The following is a 17,421-nucleotide window of genomic DNA, read 5'->3' on the forward strand; positions in this document are numbered from 1 at the left end:
TCAACTTTGAGAAGTTCCTTATGATTTCTTTCCCCTGTTTACCTTCTTATGCTTTTCTTGATTCTTGTATCTGAATGTCAAATTTTCTATTCACCTCTGATTTTTTCATCAAAAATGCTTGAAAGTCCTCTTTTCATTGAGTGACCATATTTTCCCCTGAAACATGATACTCAGTTTGGCTGAGTAGGCGATTATTGGTTTTAATCCCAGCTCCTCTGACTCTGGAATATCATATTCGAAGGCCTTTGATCCCTCAATGTAGAAACTGCTAAATCCTGTGTTATCCTGATTGTGTTTCCACAATATTCAACTTATTTCTTCTTGGCTGCTTATAATATTTTCTCCTTGATCTGGGAACTCCAGAACCTGGCTATAATATTCCTAGGAGTTTTCTTTTTGGCATCTTTTTCAGGAGGTGATCAGTAGATTCATTCAACCTCTATTTTGCCCTCTGGTTCTAAAACATTAGGGAAATTTTCCTTGAGAATTTCTTGAAGGATAATTTCTAGATTTTTTATTTTTTGATCATGGCTTTCAGGTAGTCCAATAATTTTTAAATTATCTCCTGGATCTATTTTCTAGGTCAGTGGTTTTTCCAATGAGGTACTTCACATTGCCATCTATTTTTTCATTTTTTTGGATCTGTTTAATAGTATCTTGATTTCTCATAAAGTCAATAGCTTCCATTTGCTCCAATCTAATTCTGAAGGAATGATTCTCTTCAGTGAGCTTTTGAGATTCTTTTTCCATCTGGCAAATTCGGCTTTTTAAGGCATTCTTCTCCTCATTGCCCTTTTGAGCCTCTTTTGCCATTTGAGTTAGTCTATTTTTTAAGGTGTTATTTTCTTCAGTCAGGTTGCTGACTTTTTGCCTCATTCTCATTTCTCTTCCCAGTTTTCCCCCACCTCTCTTATTTGGTTTTCAAAATCTTTCTTAAGCTCCTCTATGGCCTGTAACCAATTCCTATTTTTCTTGGAGGCTTTTGGTACAGTTCTGACTTCACTGTCTTCCTCCTGTTCCATGCTTTGATCCTTTTTGTTCCCAAAATAGGAATCTAAAGTCAGATTGCTGTGCTTGCTTTGCTTCCTTTGCTTGTTCATGTTGCCACTCAATTACTTGACTTTTGAGCTTTGTGCCACAGTAGAACTCTGCTTCCAGAGAGGAGAGCTTTGTCCCAAATCTCTGGGGTTTTCACAGCTTCCAGAGCTATTAGTTGACTGCCTTCTCTTAAGCCTCCATCTGCTCTGGCACCTGGTCACGCACCCCAGGACCTCCATCCAGGACAGGGATCAAGATCCAAGCAGGTTAAAACAAGAGCAATTACCCCTCAGACTGGTTACTTGGTCCCCCTACAGTCTGCAGGCCAGGAGCTCTGAAGTAGCCATGTGGTGGGGGCCACTGTGCCTCAGCTGCTTCTCCCTCCAGGGGCAGAGGACGGACTGCACTTCCAGATTTCCTGTTCCCAAAGTTCACTGACCTCTCACTTTGTCTTTGGCATTTATGGGTTGATAAATCTGGAAACTACCACACCTGCTAGTGATTCACTCTCCCCAAGTCTGCTCCAGGGACGAGACCCCCCACCCCAGGCTAAAACCTTGGGCTAGCTGGGGCTAGGCTGTGCTCCCAGCATGCTGGGATGGACCCTTCCTGTCCACCTGCCAGGCTACCTTCAGCGGGAGGTTTCTCTCTGTCACTTTGTGGGTTCTGTAGCTCTAAAGTTTGTTTAGAGTCATTTTTTGTAGGTATTTGAGGTGGTTATGGGGGGAGCACAGGGAGTTTTTCTGCTTCTATGCCGCCATCTTGGGTCCACCCCTCATCCTTCATTTTCAAAGAAGACCAATGACATCATGGGGTGATATCTTAACTCATTTCTGAATTAGATTTAAGTGAGGCAGAGTGTCACAAAGCTGATAGCCTCACTCTCCCTTCCAGAGTCACTAAATTCAATGGTAAGACAAAAGTCAAGGCAGCTGGTGGTGACCCAGGATTCAGTACAGCTTGGTCAGACATTGAAATAAACATACATTTATTAACCATATGCTATATGAAAGGAAATATGTTAGGCTCGGGGATGCTAAGAAGCTGCTAGCAGTACCTCTGCAGCTCACATACAGTTCCAAAGGGGAGAAAAAAAAGCAACATAAAAAACCCCTCTAATACCAACTAGAAAGTAGTATTTTTCCCCAAATACTCAAGCAATTCTGTAGTCTTTCAGACAAGAAAACTTTTGAACCAAATTCTCTAAAATGTTTATTAAAGGTGAGTAGCACCCTAAAGGGGCTGCTAGATGGCACAATGGATAGAGTGCTTGGCTTACAGTCGGGAAGACTCACTTCTGGAATTCAAATTTGACCTTAGACACTTAATAGCTGTGTGACACTGGAAGAGTCACTTAACCCTGTTTGCCTCAGTTTCCTCATCTGTAAAATAAGTTAGAGAAGAAAATGGCAAACCATTCCAGCATTTTTGCCAAAAAAAAAACCCAAATGGAAGCACTAAAGGTTGGACATGACTGAAATGGCTCAATAACAACAAAAAAAATCACCTAAATGAGTTATTAAAGCTTTCAAAAATAGAACCAATCAGATCATAACCAGGACCACAATTTTGGCCCTTAGAATTTACAGGGATCAGGGTGGCTTGGTGGTGCAGTGAATAGAGCACCAGCCCTGGAGTCAGAAGGACCTGAGTTCAAATCCAGCCCCAGACACTTAACACAAAAATTAGCCATGTGACCTTGGCCAAGTCACTTAACCCCAATTGCCTTCCAAAAAGCAAAAAATAAAAAATAAAAAGGCATTTACAGGGATACTGGAAAGAAAGGAAGAGAAAATGTAGTCAGTCTCCATTAAATGTACAAATTTATCTTTGAACCAGTATTTTAAAGATATATGCAGATAATCCACAAATATGTTTGTAACATAACCAAGGTATATGTCTTTAAAATAATCTATGTCAGAATATGTGGCAACTTCATGTTCATTTTAAAATCATATACCAACTAAATTCCTGCTTATCATACTGTACAAAATGTATCTTTGTCCAGTTATCAAATAAAAAAAGGTAAGGAGGAACTGTACATCAAAGTTCATGCTTGCATACAGTGACTATACCTTTGATATCACCATAATAAAATTTTCTGCTTTGGGTGTGTCAGACTGCTTAATACATTTTAAAATAGAAAGTAAGATATAAATAATAGAACTTTAACATACCATCTAAGTGAAATATAAGAAAGCTGAGATTTTTGTTTAAAACATTATACAATTATGTCCAAAAACAAAATACCACAAGGGAGATGGGGAAACTGCCTTTTAAAGTATCCTTGAAACAATTAAGTCCTGGGTGGTCAATTATGTTCAGAATCAGATCTTTAAAAGTCTATGTCATTATGCATGGAATTCTTCAGTTACATGCTATATCTACTAAACAACCATTATAAACTAAAACAATGCCCCAGGAAACAAAGACCCTAAGACATGAATAGAGAGACTTCTTTATCCCTTCCCAAGAAACCCCTCAGATTTTCTTTAAAAAGAAACAAAGGGCTGTACTCTGCTCCCAAATACCAAGTGCTGAAAAGTCCCAGCACAAAAGCCTAAAGGGTTGATGGCATTGTAATCTATAACAATGACTAAGTCCCTATTTTAATGTCCTTTACATAAAAAAAAAAAAAACCTGCACTATTTAGAGCCTTATTTAATAAGAAGTGGATCACTATTAAGCTCTATCTGGGTATTAAGTAACACTGAAAAGATTACAATCTATTATTTCCCAAATCTTAAATCTCAAGACTTGAGGCCAAAAGGGCATTTATGTTTCTACCCCATCCCACATTTTTATCTCTTCTCAAAGGTCAAAGACAACACACTGATTTTGCTCTTGAGAGAAAAGTATTTCCAATGCTACCAGAAACAATTACCTGTTTTAAGAAAACTGCACTAAAAGGAACAAAGTATTTGTAAAGCTCTGACCCTGTAAACATGCAGGTGACCCTGAGCTGTAAAGAATGTCCCTTGTGATCAACTACCTAAGACTTCCTCTCTAACCTTCCCCATCTGTCTTCCAGGCCAAAAGTCTTTTGTATTTTCCAATTATTAAACATTTAAGTTTACTTCCATTTTGAGTCTGCTAATAAACTGACCCAAAGAAAGAGAGTCCTGTGTTAGAAACATACTGTGGTAACCAAACTGCTAGCATTTCTCAGACCTGGAATCTAGGATCAAAGAAATTAACAACAGGAAGTAACGATGGACTCTGATCTGTGAAAGATACCAGGAGAACATGGAAAGGTTAATATTTTGGCCACACCACTCACTAATCCCTATTTACTTTACTACCAGAAAGTATGAACTTTGTGCTATGAACATCAGCATTCAACCTCCAGATAATGGAGAGAGAATTTTTTAAATAGAGGGACCACAATCTAAAAAACAGAAACAAAAGAAATGTGCCCAGAGTGAGGGGAATTCCTGAATAAGTTGAATTCCTTTGCAAGGCAACACAATTAACGATTTTTAATTATCTACTTCAAAGTCTGCCCGATACATCCCCCAACCAAGGAGAGATCTTTTGTTAAGAATCACAACCATATCAAGGGAATCCACCCTCTAACACGGGATCAAATTACAAATAGTTCTAGACTTACTCAGAGACAAACGGAGCAGCTTGTGCACCTTCTCTGGCCCACCCCCCCCCACACACACACACTCTCTCTACCAACTTACAATTATATAATGCTTTATGGTTTGCTAAGCACTTTCTTCAAGTAACACACACATAACTTCCTCCCATCCCTAAAATCCACACCATTACAGAAGAAGCATGTATATGTGTTTGTTGTTTAATGTGCAGAGATTTTGAGAGTGGAATCTAATTTTAAGAGAGATGCCCAATCAATCTGAGGAGTAAAAAAATGAATTAAAATCATACAAACATGAAAAGTAATACCATCAACACATTTCAAAATTTAGGGCAGGGCTCTCATTCATTTTTCTTCCCAATTAGGTATATGGGGGGAAAAAATATATATGCTTCACAGAAACATATGGAACATGAATATTTACGAGCCCTTTATAAGGTAATTTTACATTTTTAGAGTTATTAGGAGAAGTTATTCGATTTTATTTGCGCTATTAACACATCATTACATTTTCCTTAGACTTGCTGGGTCACTATAGCTAACTCTGCAAGGTACCCCAGGTTAAAAGAAAAAGTTTACTATGAGTTAAGTTCAAGTAACTAGCTATCTACTCAAAACTTAAAAGATGCCTATTAATATACCAACTAACCAACCTGCCCAGAGGCAGCTTCACCATAACAGCAAAACAAAGCAAAAATTTCATAGTTGTTCATGAAGAGTAACTCACAGGTCAACTACATAAAAAGTCTGTCAATTCAGGTACAAATTTAAACTTTCTAATGAAAGCAAGGACTGTAGCCTTTACCCAAGATTAGTGCAGCTAGGTAGTGCAGTGGCTAGTGTGGGGCCTGGAGTCAGGATGACTCCATTCTAAATCTGGCCTCAGACACTAGCTGTCTGACCCTGGGAAAGTTGCCTCAGTTTCTCCATCTGTAAAATAAAGTGGAGATGGAAATGGTGAAACACTCCAGTTTCTCTGCGGAGAAAATAGCAAACGATGGGGTCATGAAGAGTTGGACATTGCTGAACAAGACCCGCCCCACCATAGTCTCTTCTGAATTTTCCAGTCACTTAAAACTACTCTCCTCAAAAATGAAAAATAAAGCACCACAAGAAAAATAAAAGGAAAAATGGAAGAGGAGATGGCAGTTAATATGTTTATCTTTGGTGAGTATTCTCCTCTGGCAAGAAATGTTCTCATAAGATGCACGGAATAATGAGTATTGAAAGTCAAACAATTCTTGAAATGCTCTAAATAGCAAAGGAAGGTAATTAAAATATAATGGGCAGAGCAGTCTTCACAAATATATCCCAAGATCATTAATATGTAAGAGGCCTGCACTGGGTACTAAGGAAATAATTTGTATAAACTTGCAATGTGTCTTGAGGAAGAGGAAAAACAATCATTTCACTTTCCCACTCTCTTTGCAGTAACTGCAATAACAATCAAAGATCCAAATAATTCTTGGGCTATGTATACTTGCACTCGCACACAAGAACACACACACACACACACACATATACACAAACACACTCTTTGTCTCCTTTCAAAAACTCAGGGAAATATACATTTCCATTAATCAAACATTTAGAATTACCTACTATGTGCTAACTAGTAAGTCTAATATTTCGTCATACCTTAGGATTGACAAATTTATGAAAATCATAGAAATGAGCTGTTTGAAGAAAAGCACCAACCTAAGAAACAAATTCTAGTTTGTATTCAATTCACTCAAGACCCCAAAATTACTATTGAATATACTTTTCCTTATCTCCTCCAATTTCTAGTTCTATAGGATTTATTAGAGATGGACAAATTTTGATGAGGAAAATCAAAAGAATGTAAAATTTCAATCAACAGACATTTAGTAAAGTGCCTAAATATTTTTTAAAGATGGTATAATAAATGAAGAGAAGCACTGAAGGTAAGAACAGGCTTTTAGCTTATTACCAATGAAGAATTATATACCAAGTGTCAAAAGATTCTAAAGAGCTGTACAACCTGGAAAGGAGGTAAATTCACCACTTAGAGAGAATTCAAGAGTAACAAATGGATAGCAAGTCTATTCCTCTGGTAGGGACCACTACTACCTATGAAAAATCAACAAGTCTTAAAGAGAGAGGTCAGCAGCTTGGGACGACCACATACAGAGGATTTACGAGGGCATGGACAAAAATAACACAAGATCAGAAGGCAGTGATAGGCTAGGGTCTATATGGGTTGAGAAAGTGAGCCATTAAGGGATCAAAGAAAATCGTGTCACCTTGTATTTATAAATACCACTTCTCTCTTCTTCACTCAAAAAGACTTGGAGACTACAGTAAAATGAATGTTACTTCATCTCCAAAATTAAGAATAACGTCGTGATAACTCACCTGACTCAGCAAGTCTGTGGACACCTTGTTGGTATGTTATCAAAAAAATCCAACATACGTAAAGCATTTCACAAGTTTTAAATTACTATACAAATGCTAGCTATTCTTAACAAACTGCAGAACTCTGAACTTCTTTTGACTTCCATATGTATAGTCTAGCCATTATGCTCCAAATTCTTAAAACTATCCACCTTAGCCCATATATCAATATGACAAAAGGCTAGGGTGAATAGGGAAATAAAATTACAAACAGTATTAATGAACATAAACATACCAACAATCTAATATTTTCTCTCTGCTAGTGGCAGCTTGTCCTCTATTATGGGATAGACTCTTTTATAATGTCATCACTGAACATTCATGAATTTTAATCATTAATATTACTATTATTATTATACACCCATCCATCACTATCTAGCCATGAAAGCATCTAAGTCCAGGTCCATAGTTCATCTTGCTCTACCACCTGGGGTGATTCTAATTCATATTACTGATAGCTTTCAAGATAGTATAATCTTATCAGTTACCATAGGATAAAAAAAACCCAGAGATGGAAAGGACTTTAGAGGTCATCAAGTCCAACTTCCTCATTGTATGGATATGGAAACTGAGGTCCAGACTGAGTGACTAGCCCAGTCAGTAATACAGCTAGGATGTGGGATTTTTAAAATGTGTTTTTAATTTATGGAATAAAACAAGCATTTCCATAACACAGTGTAATAAAAGGTGACTGTAGGGCAGCTAGGTGGCGAAGTGAATAGAGTACTGGCCCTGGAGTCAGGAGGATCTGAGTTCAAATCAAGCCTCAAAAACTTAACATTTACTATCGGTGTGACTTTGGCCAAGTTACTTAACCCCAATTGCCCTCCCTTCCTCCCTCCAAAAAGCTAAAATAAATAAATAAAAATAAAAAGATGATATTTGGACATGTAACTACAAATCTATTATGTACAATTTGCTATTCCTTTTAAATATATAAAGTTATGGTGTACATTTTTTTCCTTCCTCCTCCCCCCTCCCAGCCCTAGGGATGCCTACCACAAGACACAAATAGGCACATACATCCATGTAAATTTATTCTATTCATACTTCTATTTATCAGTTCTTTCTCTGGAGGATAGCGTCTTTCTTCATACGTCCTTTATACCTAATTTGTATATTTATAGAGTCAAAATGACTTTCTCACTCAAAGTCATTCTTAAAACAATACTGTTTTGATTTCTTCATTAAAAAAACAGCCTGTTCATATCCTTTGACCATTTATCAATTGGGGAATGGCTTGTATTCTTTTTGGGATCTGAATGTGGTCCTCCTGACTAAGTTCAGTGCTCTATGTACTACTCCATGTTGTCTCATCATCTCTCCCCCAATCTCCTTCTTCCTCAAATGAAGAGTTCTGACTTTCTTAATCCAGCTTCATCCTGGATCATTGTGGCTACCTTTCTTTGGAACTTTTCAGAGTTTTTATATTCTTCAATTTAAAATCTTGTCTTTGAAAAATAATCTGAAAGCTTCATGATCCTTTTCCTAGGTTGTTTCTATTTTCAATGATTGCTGTTTACAGAATACAAAGGAACGGTTGATTTTTTCTTCTCCTTAGTAATTTTATGTTTTCTTCACCACTGTGGTGTTTGGATGCCTCAACAACTGGTCATGCCATCAGAAAGTATGCTCAGTAAGGATTTACTAGAAAATTGGAAATGATCTGAGTAGGGGTTCAAGGACTAACCTAGTTAAGTCTAGAAAAGTTTAGCACTGGGACTGAACTTTTTCAGTCATAGTCATTTACCCAATAAAACCATCTAATTTCAGATAGCAAAGGCAGTTAGGGGACTCAGAGGATAGAGTACTGGGCCTAGAGTTAAAGAAGATCCAAGTTCAAATCTAGCTTCAGTCACTTATTAGCTGTGTGATGTTGGGCAAGTCTGCTTCAATTTCCTCAGCCGTAAAATGGAAATAATAATAGTATTGTTGTGGGGAATCAAATGAGAATATCTGTAAAGTACTTAAAACAGTGGCCTACAGTAGGTGCTAAATAAATGCTTGTTTCCTTCCCTTCTTACCAGGTGTAGAAGGGTTTTGACTTAGTTGGTGGCAGGTATAGTCATCTCAATTAAATGAGGCATTTTGGAAGTAATAACATACTTAAACTATAATTGTGTTTATATATGCTATTAAATTCTCTTACTCTCAAAAACTTCACATTCTTTCCAAAAAATACTTTTTAAAATAAGCAGGCTAAAAAAAAAATCTTCTTTTGATAAATATACACCTTAAACTATCCAATGCCATTTAATCCTATCCAACTATCATTTATTAAGTGACTATGTAGAAGGAAGTGTGGTAGGCACTAAGCATAAAAAGAAAATTTCAAATGAGCTTTGCACTCAACAGCTTATTTCTACTGGTGGGATACAACGTGTGAATACAAAGACAGACGTGATGATCTACAGAGGAACAGATGAACAATTTAATGGAATCAGGAAAGGCTTCCTGTAGGAGGGGGTGGCACATAAGCAGAGCCTTGAAGGAAGTCAGGGATTCTAAGAGGGAGTACTTTACAGACGAAGGGAATAGCCTTGCACATTAGGGAGGCAGAAGATGGAATGCCAAGTTCAAAGAACAGCAAGTGATTGCTGTCAATAAAGTCCAGAATTATCGCTGTGACTTTGCTATTTTTTAAGATCTTTTCTGATTTACTTGAAGATGCAATCATTTTAAAATTCAAGAGTAAAGTTCTACTCTTTCTCAAATAAATAACAAAGACAACAGGCACTATCCTAAGTAGTCACTATTAAATTTTTTTTTTCCCAATACTTGGAGAATCTTAGGGCCACAAAGAGCTTCTTTCTCTCATTTTAGGGATAAGGATACTACAATCCAGAAAAGAGGAGTGATTTGTCCAAAGTCACAGTTACTGACACAGCCAGGACCCAGACCTCTATCCAGACTGGTAAGAACTCTTTGTACTACTTCACACTGACTATGCAATCAGAGTCACTTATTCTCCCAAACACCCTTGATCACCCAGACATAAAGAGATGTATTTGCTGAGCTTTTTTTATGTCTCCCCCACCCCCACACCACAATGGTATACTAAGTGGTTTTAAAAAAAAAAAATCCCGGAGCTCAACATATACAAAAACTAGAAAAGAAATAAAATTCAACAAGCATATACTAAGCGTTACAATATGAGAAGAATTATGGAGGCAGCAGAAATACAACAAAAACATTATGCCCTCAAAGTTTATTCCTTATAGTTTATTAGGAAAATACATTATGTACATAAGCATGATAAAGAATAAACTGAAGAAAGACCTGAAATAATTAGGGAAACCTTCTTGGGGAAGATGACACCACAACTCAGTCTTGAAAGGAAGTCACAAAGACCCTGAGAGGCTGAGATGAGAAAAGAGTATATTCCAGGTATGGGGGCCAGCTGTATGGAAATGTATGGAGGCTGGATATCGAAGTCCTGAATTCAGAGAACTGTCAGTTCATTTTGCTCAGAATGTAGCAAACAGAACTGAAATGAGCCAAGAAAGGGAAGAAAGAAACAATCCAGGAAAGGCCTCAAACTTCAGACTGAGGAATTTCTATTTTATCTTTCAGCAATGGGGAGTCACTGGGTTCTTGAGCAAGGGAGTAACATGATCAGAGCTTTGCCTTAAGAAGATTATTTTGGGATCTGATTGGAGAGAGAGAGAGCACCTGGAATTAGGGAGAATAATTAGAAGGCAGTCAAAGCAAAAGGTGCTAAGTTCTGAAATAGGTAGCAAAGGGAGTGGAGTGGATATGAATGGAAAAGAAGTTATGACTATAGAATCGATAATCCTTGGCAACTGATTGGAGTTAGTGGGGTAGGGAGAAGTGAGACAGACTGGGAACCTGGGTGATTGGGAAAAGAGCGATACCTTTGGCACAAAGGGAAAATATGGAAGTTGACCTAACATGGGGCCCACCTTGCAAAGAGTTGACAGCAAGTTCACCAGTTTTATTACCTAACTTGAATTGTGTAAATATGACAAAAACACAAAACAAACTTGTCAGAAAATTGATTATCCTGGTATTTGTAACTTTGGAATCTAAATGATGACATGGGATTATTAGTATTGTTTTTTCTTTTGTTCCAATTATCTGATGATTTTTAAACCAACAAAATTGCTAGAACAGGTTACTAATAAGTTATTATGGTTATGGCAGATATGAAATGATTATTCAACTGATAAAAGTAAAATTTTAGATCCCCCCTCTTTCTAAATTTGTGGATAAAAGTTATAGGCAAGATTTTGTAATTATACTTGACTCCTAATATTTGAGTCAAAATTATACAAACACACACAATTTTACATAGGTCAAAAGGGCAAGACTATATATATATATGTATTCACATATAAATATACACACATATATCTCAAATGTTAAGTCTTTTTTTTAAATCAGACTAAACCTAACTTGAGAATATCCTCTTGAAAAACAGGAAGGAGATTTGAGTCACTGTAGATCAAGAAAGGATTTTAAAGCAAGCTTAACTTTGCTTTAAGTCTGACATTTCCTCATTAAAAATCCTAAAGCTTAATGAGGCACAACAGATTTAAGAATTTTAATGAAAAAAAAAAAGAAAAGGCAGTGCAGATGTAATGAACTATCATCAGAAATATGTTCCATAAGATGTTCAAGCTGTATACTTCCAAAATAATAACAGTTTAAAAAGAGAGTTTTCCTATTTACTCCCTGTCCAAATTTCCTTAGAGGAAGACAAGTGGATCTCAGGAAAGCAAAGACAACATCATAAACTTACTTCTAGTCTTGTAATTAATTTAGTCTTCATTTTAAAACAATTTACTCTTTCCAAAAAAAATGTCTCCAAACATTCAAGATACTTCTATTGTTTTCTAAAAAAAATTAATTCCAGCCTATTCAGTTTCCACCACATATAATGATCATATGTGCCAAAGAAATGCCTGAGCAGATATGTTTATGGATCTAAAGGGGAGAAAAAAGTTTATGCTTATTCATACAATTTTCCTTCCTTCCATATGCATGTATATTAAACAAATCAATGAAAAGTTAAGTACCAATGTGTATATTTTATACTCTAAGTTTACCAGCTTATTAGAGTCTAGATTTGTTCATCCTGACTCATTCTCCTGTCCTAGGACTGTTTCATGGGACTGATATAACTACCAACGTATGTTGATAATAAGAAGGTAAAATATTCTTTTTCTAATTTAAGAAATTATCCTTAGATTATACACTTAGGTTTCCAAAGAGATCATGTAAGACAGAACATAAGGATATAGTGAAAAACAAAGGAACAATAGAAAAGAGTTTCATTAAACATCTCAGAAAAGCTTGCTGCCTCCTAACTCAAAACAAGTACATTTAAATTAAAACAATGTAAGTAAGCAATTAAACAGAGCAGAGCTAGATAAGAAAAAGAGGTCCCTCACTCAGTTATTGGGTCTGCCTTAAATGTATACAGTAATGGGTTTTTGGGGGGTGGGGAGTAATTACAAACTTGTTTAGAATTCAAAAGAACAACTTTAAAGGCAAATGAAGGCCATATATTTGAATGACACTGTTTAATTCCTCCTTTAACCTGTGAAAACTGAAGTTCAAAGCTACATGTAATCCTACTTTGGACAAAAGTCAGTGCCCTAGGTGGGCAGTGATATTATATATTTTAAAAAGGATAAGCTAAAATCAAATATCACAAAATACAAAAACTTATCACTTTATTTAAAAGCAATCCATACAAAACACTAACAAGAATGATTAAGGATCTCAAATGCTTAAGAAAAAGTTTAGAAATAAATAAAACAGTTTAGTTAACTAGTAAACACATTTTTAAAAAATATTCAACTTCTATTCCTTTATGCCACATTAATGTAGGTGACATGTCTAATATTATATATAATTAACACTTAGGTACTCTATTTTCTTTGAAATGCATCCTCAGGCCTGCCCCAATAAAACAATTTTAGCAGCAGTTGCCTGATTTATGTGTTAAGGCTACCCTTACCTTTCAGAGAGTGCTGTTATTTCTGAGTATAAAATAGAACACATTAGCACAAAGCCATTTCTAATCTCAGATGTACAATACACATGGTACACCTGATCCTAAAACTTCTGTTGCATATACTAAGCACACTGCCATTCCTAATGACCTTTCAAATAACTCAATGTTAACTACCTGACTTAAACTACTCATGAATTACAAAATTGTCAAGTTGCAGAAAAAGGTTATGTTTGATTTTACATGACAGACCACAAATGAAAATTTCAGAAAACAAGAAACTTGAGACTTTGAGCAACTGAATATACTTTGGAGAAAAGTTTAAAGTGAATCCTTTAACTTAACTATATGCAATGCTTACTACATTAGGTGTTTTAAAAAATAAATTGAGGTCAGGGGGAAATGAACTATGGACTTTTAAAACTGGCTTCATGATTCAGATTTATAAAGCTAATTTGTTCTCAACAGTATTTCAAATTTTGAAATTTACTAACCACGAAACTCACTTCAAATAAGATATCCTAGGGTTTTTTTTTCTATCCTTAAAGAGGAAATTAGATTTCCTCAACCATAACTTACTTATCAATATCTCAGATTGTGAATATCAACAAACAAATCAGCATGACCAGTTTCCTGTCCTAACTTCACACTTAGCTTTAAATTAAAACTGATACAAGATAAAAAGCTAGTTGGAAGTAGCTGCTTGCTACAGGAATTCATGCTGGAAAAATTTATTAAATGGTCTATATATAGATGAAAAGAAGCATACACTGATATCTAAATACACAGAGAGCTTTAAAAAAAAACCCTTCGAAATCCCCATTGTGAAAAAAAGCGACGCCAATAATCTGAAACAAAACGTTATTTGTAGAAGTTTGTTTTGTCTATCTAGTGCCAAAACTAGGCTTCTTCTCCAACAATATATCTCTGGATAAATCCCATTTTTAAAGGGTGAAATAATTAAGTTTTAGAAGAAGAAAGAGTAAGGTGCTGAAGCTTTGATGTTGGTAGGAGCCACTCTTAATAGCTTAATGACAGGGACAAATGGTCTCTTTCCCCCTTCCCCACCCCATCCCCCCCCCCAGATGAAAAGAAATCCCGCCCTGAACTTACAAAGAACAAAAATTTAGAACTGGTGTGTTTTGCCCTAGTCTAAATAAAAGCTACCCCTGTATCCCCCACCTGGTACTGGGGAACCTGGGGAGATGGGGGGGACACCGATAGGCTGGGGAAGGAGGACTGGAGGGAAGAACAAAAGGAGAGACCAAGGAGAAAGAAAGGGAAGGAGGTATCTCATGAAGAACTAGAAGCATGTGAAAACGCACTACGAAGTGAAACGGGTTAGAGGAAGGGAGGAAGAAGAGAGAGGCCAGCGGCGGAACTGAGTGACCCCGGGCTAGCCTGCACCATGGACAGAGACTCCGCAAAAGACTAGCCCAGCCCACACCCCTCTAGAGGGCGGCTGCAGCTACGCCAGCAACACCCTTGCCCCGGAGAAAGAAAGAAGGGGCGGGAGGATGCCCCGACTACTCTGTACAGTGCTCCCCAGCCAGTCTGGTGTCCCCGGAGCAGCCCGCTCCTCACTGCACTTAAAGACCATGCAGGGGTAATGAGGCGCACCAGCTGTCCTAGCACAGCAAGCCTTCAGCTCTGTTCCCCACCCTCAACACACCTTGGGGGATCCCACCCAGTCCCGACCTTCCCTTTGTGTACAGAAGCCCCTTTTCTGTCCACTTTCTTAAGTGAAGTCTCTCTTTTCCGCACATGCTGCCTCTTAACCTGGGTTCGGGACGTCGCTGCTCGGGACCAGGGGAGGAGGGGGCTCCAAGATCAAGGCTCTCTCTCTCCCAGCCTCCCCGGCAGGCTGCTAGAGGACGCAGCGCCGGAGAGTCGGAGCTCCTGCCCCCCGGGGAGGCGGCAGAAGCACGCTATCTATTCCCAGGATGGGATTAGAGGGGCCGTGGGGAGGGGCGCTAGTTGAAAGACTCAAGTCTTCGGGGACCAGGCAAGCCCACCCAGCTCCATCAGGAGACAAGCACTTGGAGGGGTGGTCCGAGGACAGGAGAGAAGTTAGGAAACCCAAACCACAAAGCAAGAAAGAGAACCTGGGAGGGGGCCAGGGAAAAGAGCAGGTGTTTACTGACTCGGAGAATAACCCACAGAAAGCGGGCTATCTCCAGGGTTCCTTTACCCGGACCGAGTGTAGAGAGCAACGTGGGGGAGGATTCGGAAGGAGTCCTAAAATGAACAGGATGTAGAAGAAGGTCGGGAAAGGGGGGCACGTGTCAAAGGACAGGTGATCGCAGTCTTCCCCAGGCTAAGGGGTGCGGGAAGGGGGCAAGGCGAGCAAAAGTATGAGAGGTAAGACCGAAGGCTACGGACCCGAGACGGGACCTATCCCTTCCCAGACTGGGTAAGGGCTTGTGGGATGAAGGCGGACACGGGCATGAGTTTGTTTCTTTGTTTTGTTTTGTTTTTCCTAGGGAGAGGTGGACAAGAGAAATTGCCCGAGTGAGTGAAGTGTACAGGAGACAACTCTGAGGGGATAAATCAAGCTGAAGGAGGGTGGCGGCTGCTCTGGGCATAGGGGATGGTTGTGGGTCAGAGTAGAGGCAAGTGCCGCTTTGCTTCTGCATCCCAGACAGAGAGCAAAGATTGGGGGGAGGGGGCGCTCAGAAGGGAAGCCAGGGAATCCCTACCACAAACTACCCACCACATTTTCAGAGAACAAAACAAAACATACAAATGGAGCAAAGTAAAAGGGGGCTAGAAAGCGGAACATTGCAAATGCATGGAAATTCCCCAACTACCCCTTGCGCTTTTTTCCTGAAGATCCCCTAGTCCCCAGAGGGGCGCCCCGGTGACCCGCTTCAATCCTCCCCCACTCAGGGCACTGCCAGAACAGCGACTGCAAACAACCTGCCCTGCTCACAACCCCCTGCCCCTGCTCACCCTCCTCCTCCTCCTTTTCCCTGGCCCGCACTCACATCTTCTCCCTTGCTACAGCAACGGTGCAGCGGCCCCCGTCCCTCCCACCCCTTCCCGGGTGCATCGCCCTGCACCGGAGCAGCAGTGCGGGGGAACAAAGGGACCCAGAGCCTCCACCCGCCCACACCCCACCCTCCTTCCGTCCCCATCCCTTAGTCCGTCCCCGGGCCAGCCGGCCTGGCCGCCCCAGGCGCCCTTTACCTGGTGCAGGGCCGCCAGCAGCGCTAGCAGCGGCAGCAGGGTCCACGGCGCTCCCGCTATCCGGCACATGGAGGCGAAGAGGGGCCGAGGAGGAGCCGGAGGCGGCGGTGGCAGGAGCAGCGGCGGCAGCAGCAGCAGCAGCAGCCGAGAGAGAGACGACTCCAGGCAGTTTTCCACACACACATACACACACACTCACACACACGCAACCCTCCCCCCCTTTCCCTTCCCCCCCCCCCCCCCCCCTTTCTCTTTCTCAACCTCTCCTCCCCGCCAATGGAGAGAGAGCGATGATGACAAATAGCGGAGCGAAGAGTCCGCGGGACTCGCACCAGGAGTAATAAAACAGAGCGAGAGATCCAGGGGATGGATGCAGGAAGGAGGGTCTGCGGGAGCAGGCGCCGAGCCGCGGAGCTCAGGCGGCCGCAGGGATGGCTAGCAGCGGCGACGGTCCCCCCTCCGGCCCGCTCAGCAGCGAGCTTCCCCTCCCCTCTTTTGCTTCTTTAGGATGCGGAGAAAGCAGCCGGGCGGACGGCTTTCCCAGGCTGCTCCGTCACGCCAGATTTCTCTCTTTTTTTTTCCTCCACGGGCACCCTCTCTTCACTGTTCCCCAGTGCAGTTAAAATGGAGAGGGAGAGACAAGGCGAGCCAAGCCGGGAGGGATTTTAGGGCCCGGAGGCGGTGGGGCTGCAAGTACAAAGGGCAGTAAGTAGTAGTAGGACCCGGGGCTGGGGCGCCGCGGTCCTCCTCCCCCGCGCGGTCGGATGTCGTCTCCTTTTCCGGGGTGCGGGGCGACTTATTTGTGTTCTCCCTTTTCTTTTTTCCCCCTTTCCCTGCGAGTTCCAGGGAATTTTTTTTTTCTCTCTTCTCAAAGCGACCCTGAGAGAGTAGAGGAGGGGAACACAACCCTGCCACCGCCGCTAGCGCTGCTGCCGCTGGTGCTGCCTACTCGCCCCTAAGCTTGCCTCCCTTCTCCTTCACTTTCTCCACGGCTCACTCTCACGCTCTCGCTCCCTCCCCCGACCCTCCCCCGCAGCCCTCCCCCTACCACACACACATCCACGCACACCCTGCGAACTCCGCTTCAAGAAGGATCACAATACCAAGCCCCACTGCCTGCGTCTTCCCCTTATGCCAGTCTGCTGTTGCTGCCGCTTCCAGCTTCTCTCTCTCTCTGCCCCCCTCCCTCCTGCTC

General features: G+C 40.5%; 1 protein-coding gene across 1 annotated transcript in view; it reads right to left on the reverse strand.

Annotated features, from left to right (window-relative positions):
• Nucleotides 1-16,446, reverse strand: part of CDH2 (cadherin 2) — a 270,984-nt gene extending 254,538 nt beyond the window's left edge. The window contains exon 1 of the mRNA XM_069099842.1: nucleotides 16,227-16,446. Within this exon, the coding sequence (XP_068955943.1) occupies nucleotides 16,227-16,295 (69 nt within the window). The 5' untranslated portion in view covers nucleotides 16,296-16,446. The remainder of the gene's footprint in view (nucleotides 1-16,226) is intronic.
• Between the last annotated feature and the right edge of the window lie 975 nt (nucleotides 16,447-17,421).

This window comes from Petaurus breviceps, unplaced genomic scaffold (assembly GCF_028583685.1).
Source record: "Petaurus breviceps papuanus isolate PSGF00001 unplaced genomic scaffold, PetGlider_PUasm1.0 38, whole genome shotgun sequence".
Taxonomy (NCBI): domain Eukaryota; kingdom Metazoa; phylum Chordata; class Mammalia; order Diprotodontia; family Petauridae; genus Petaurus; species Petaurus breviceps.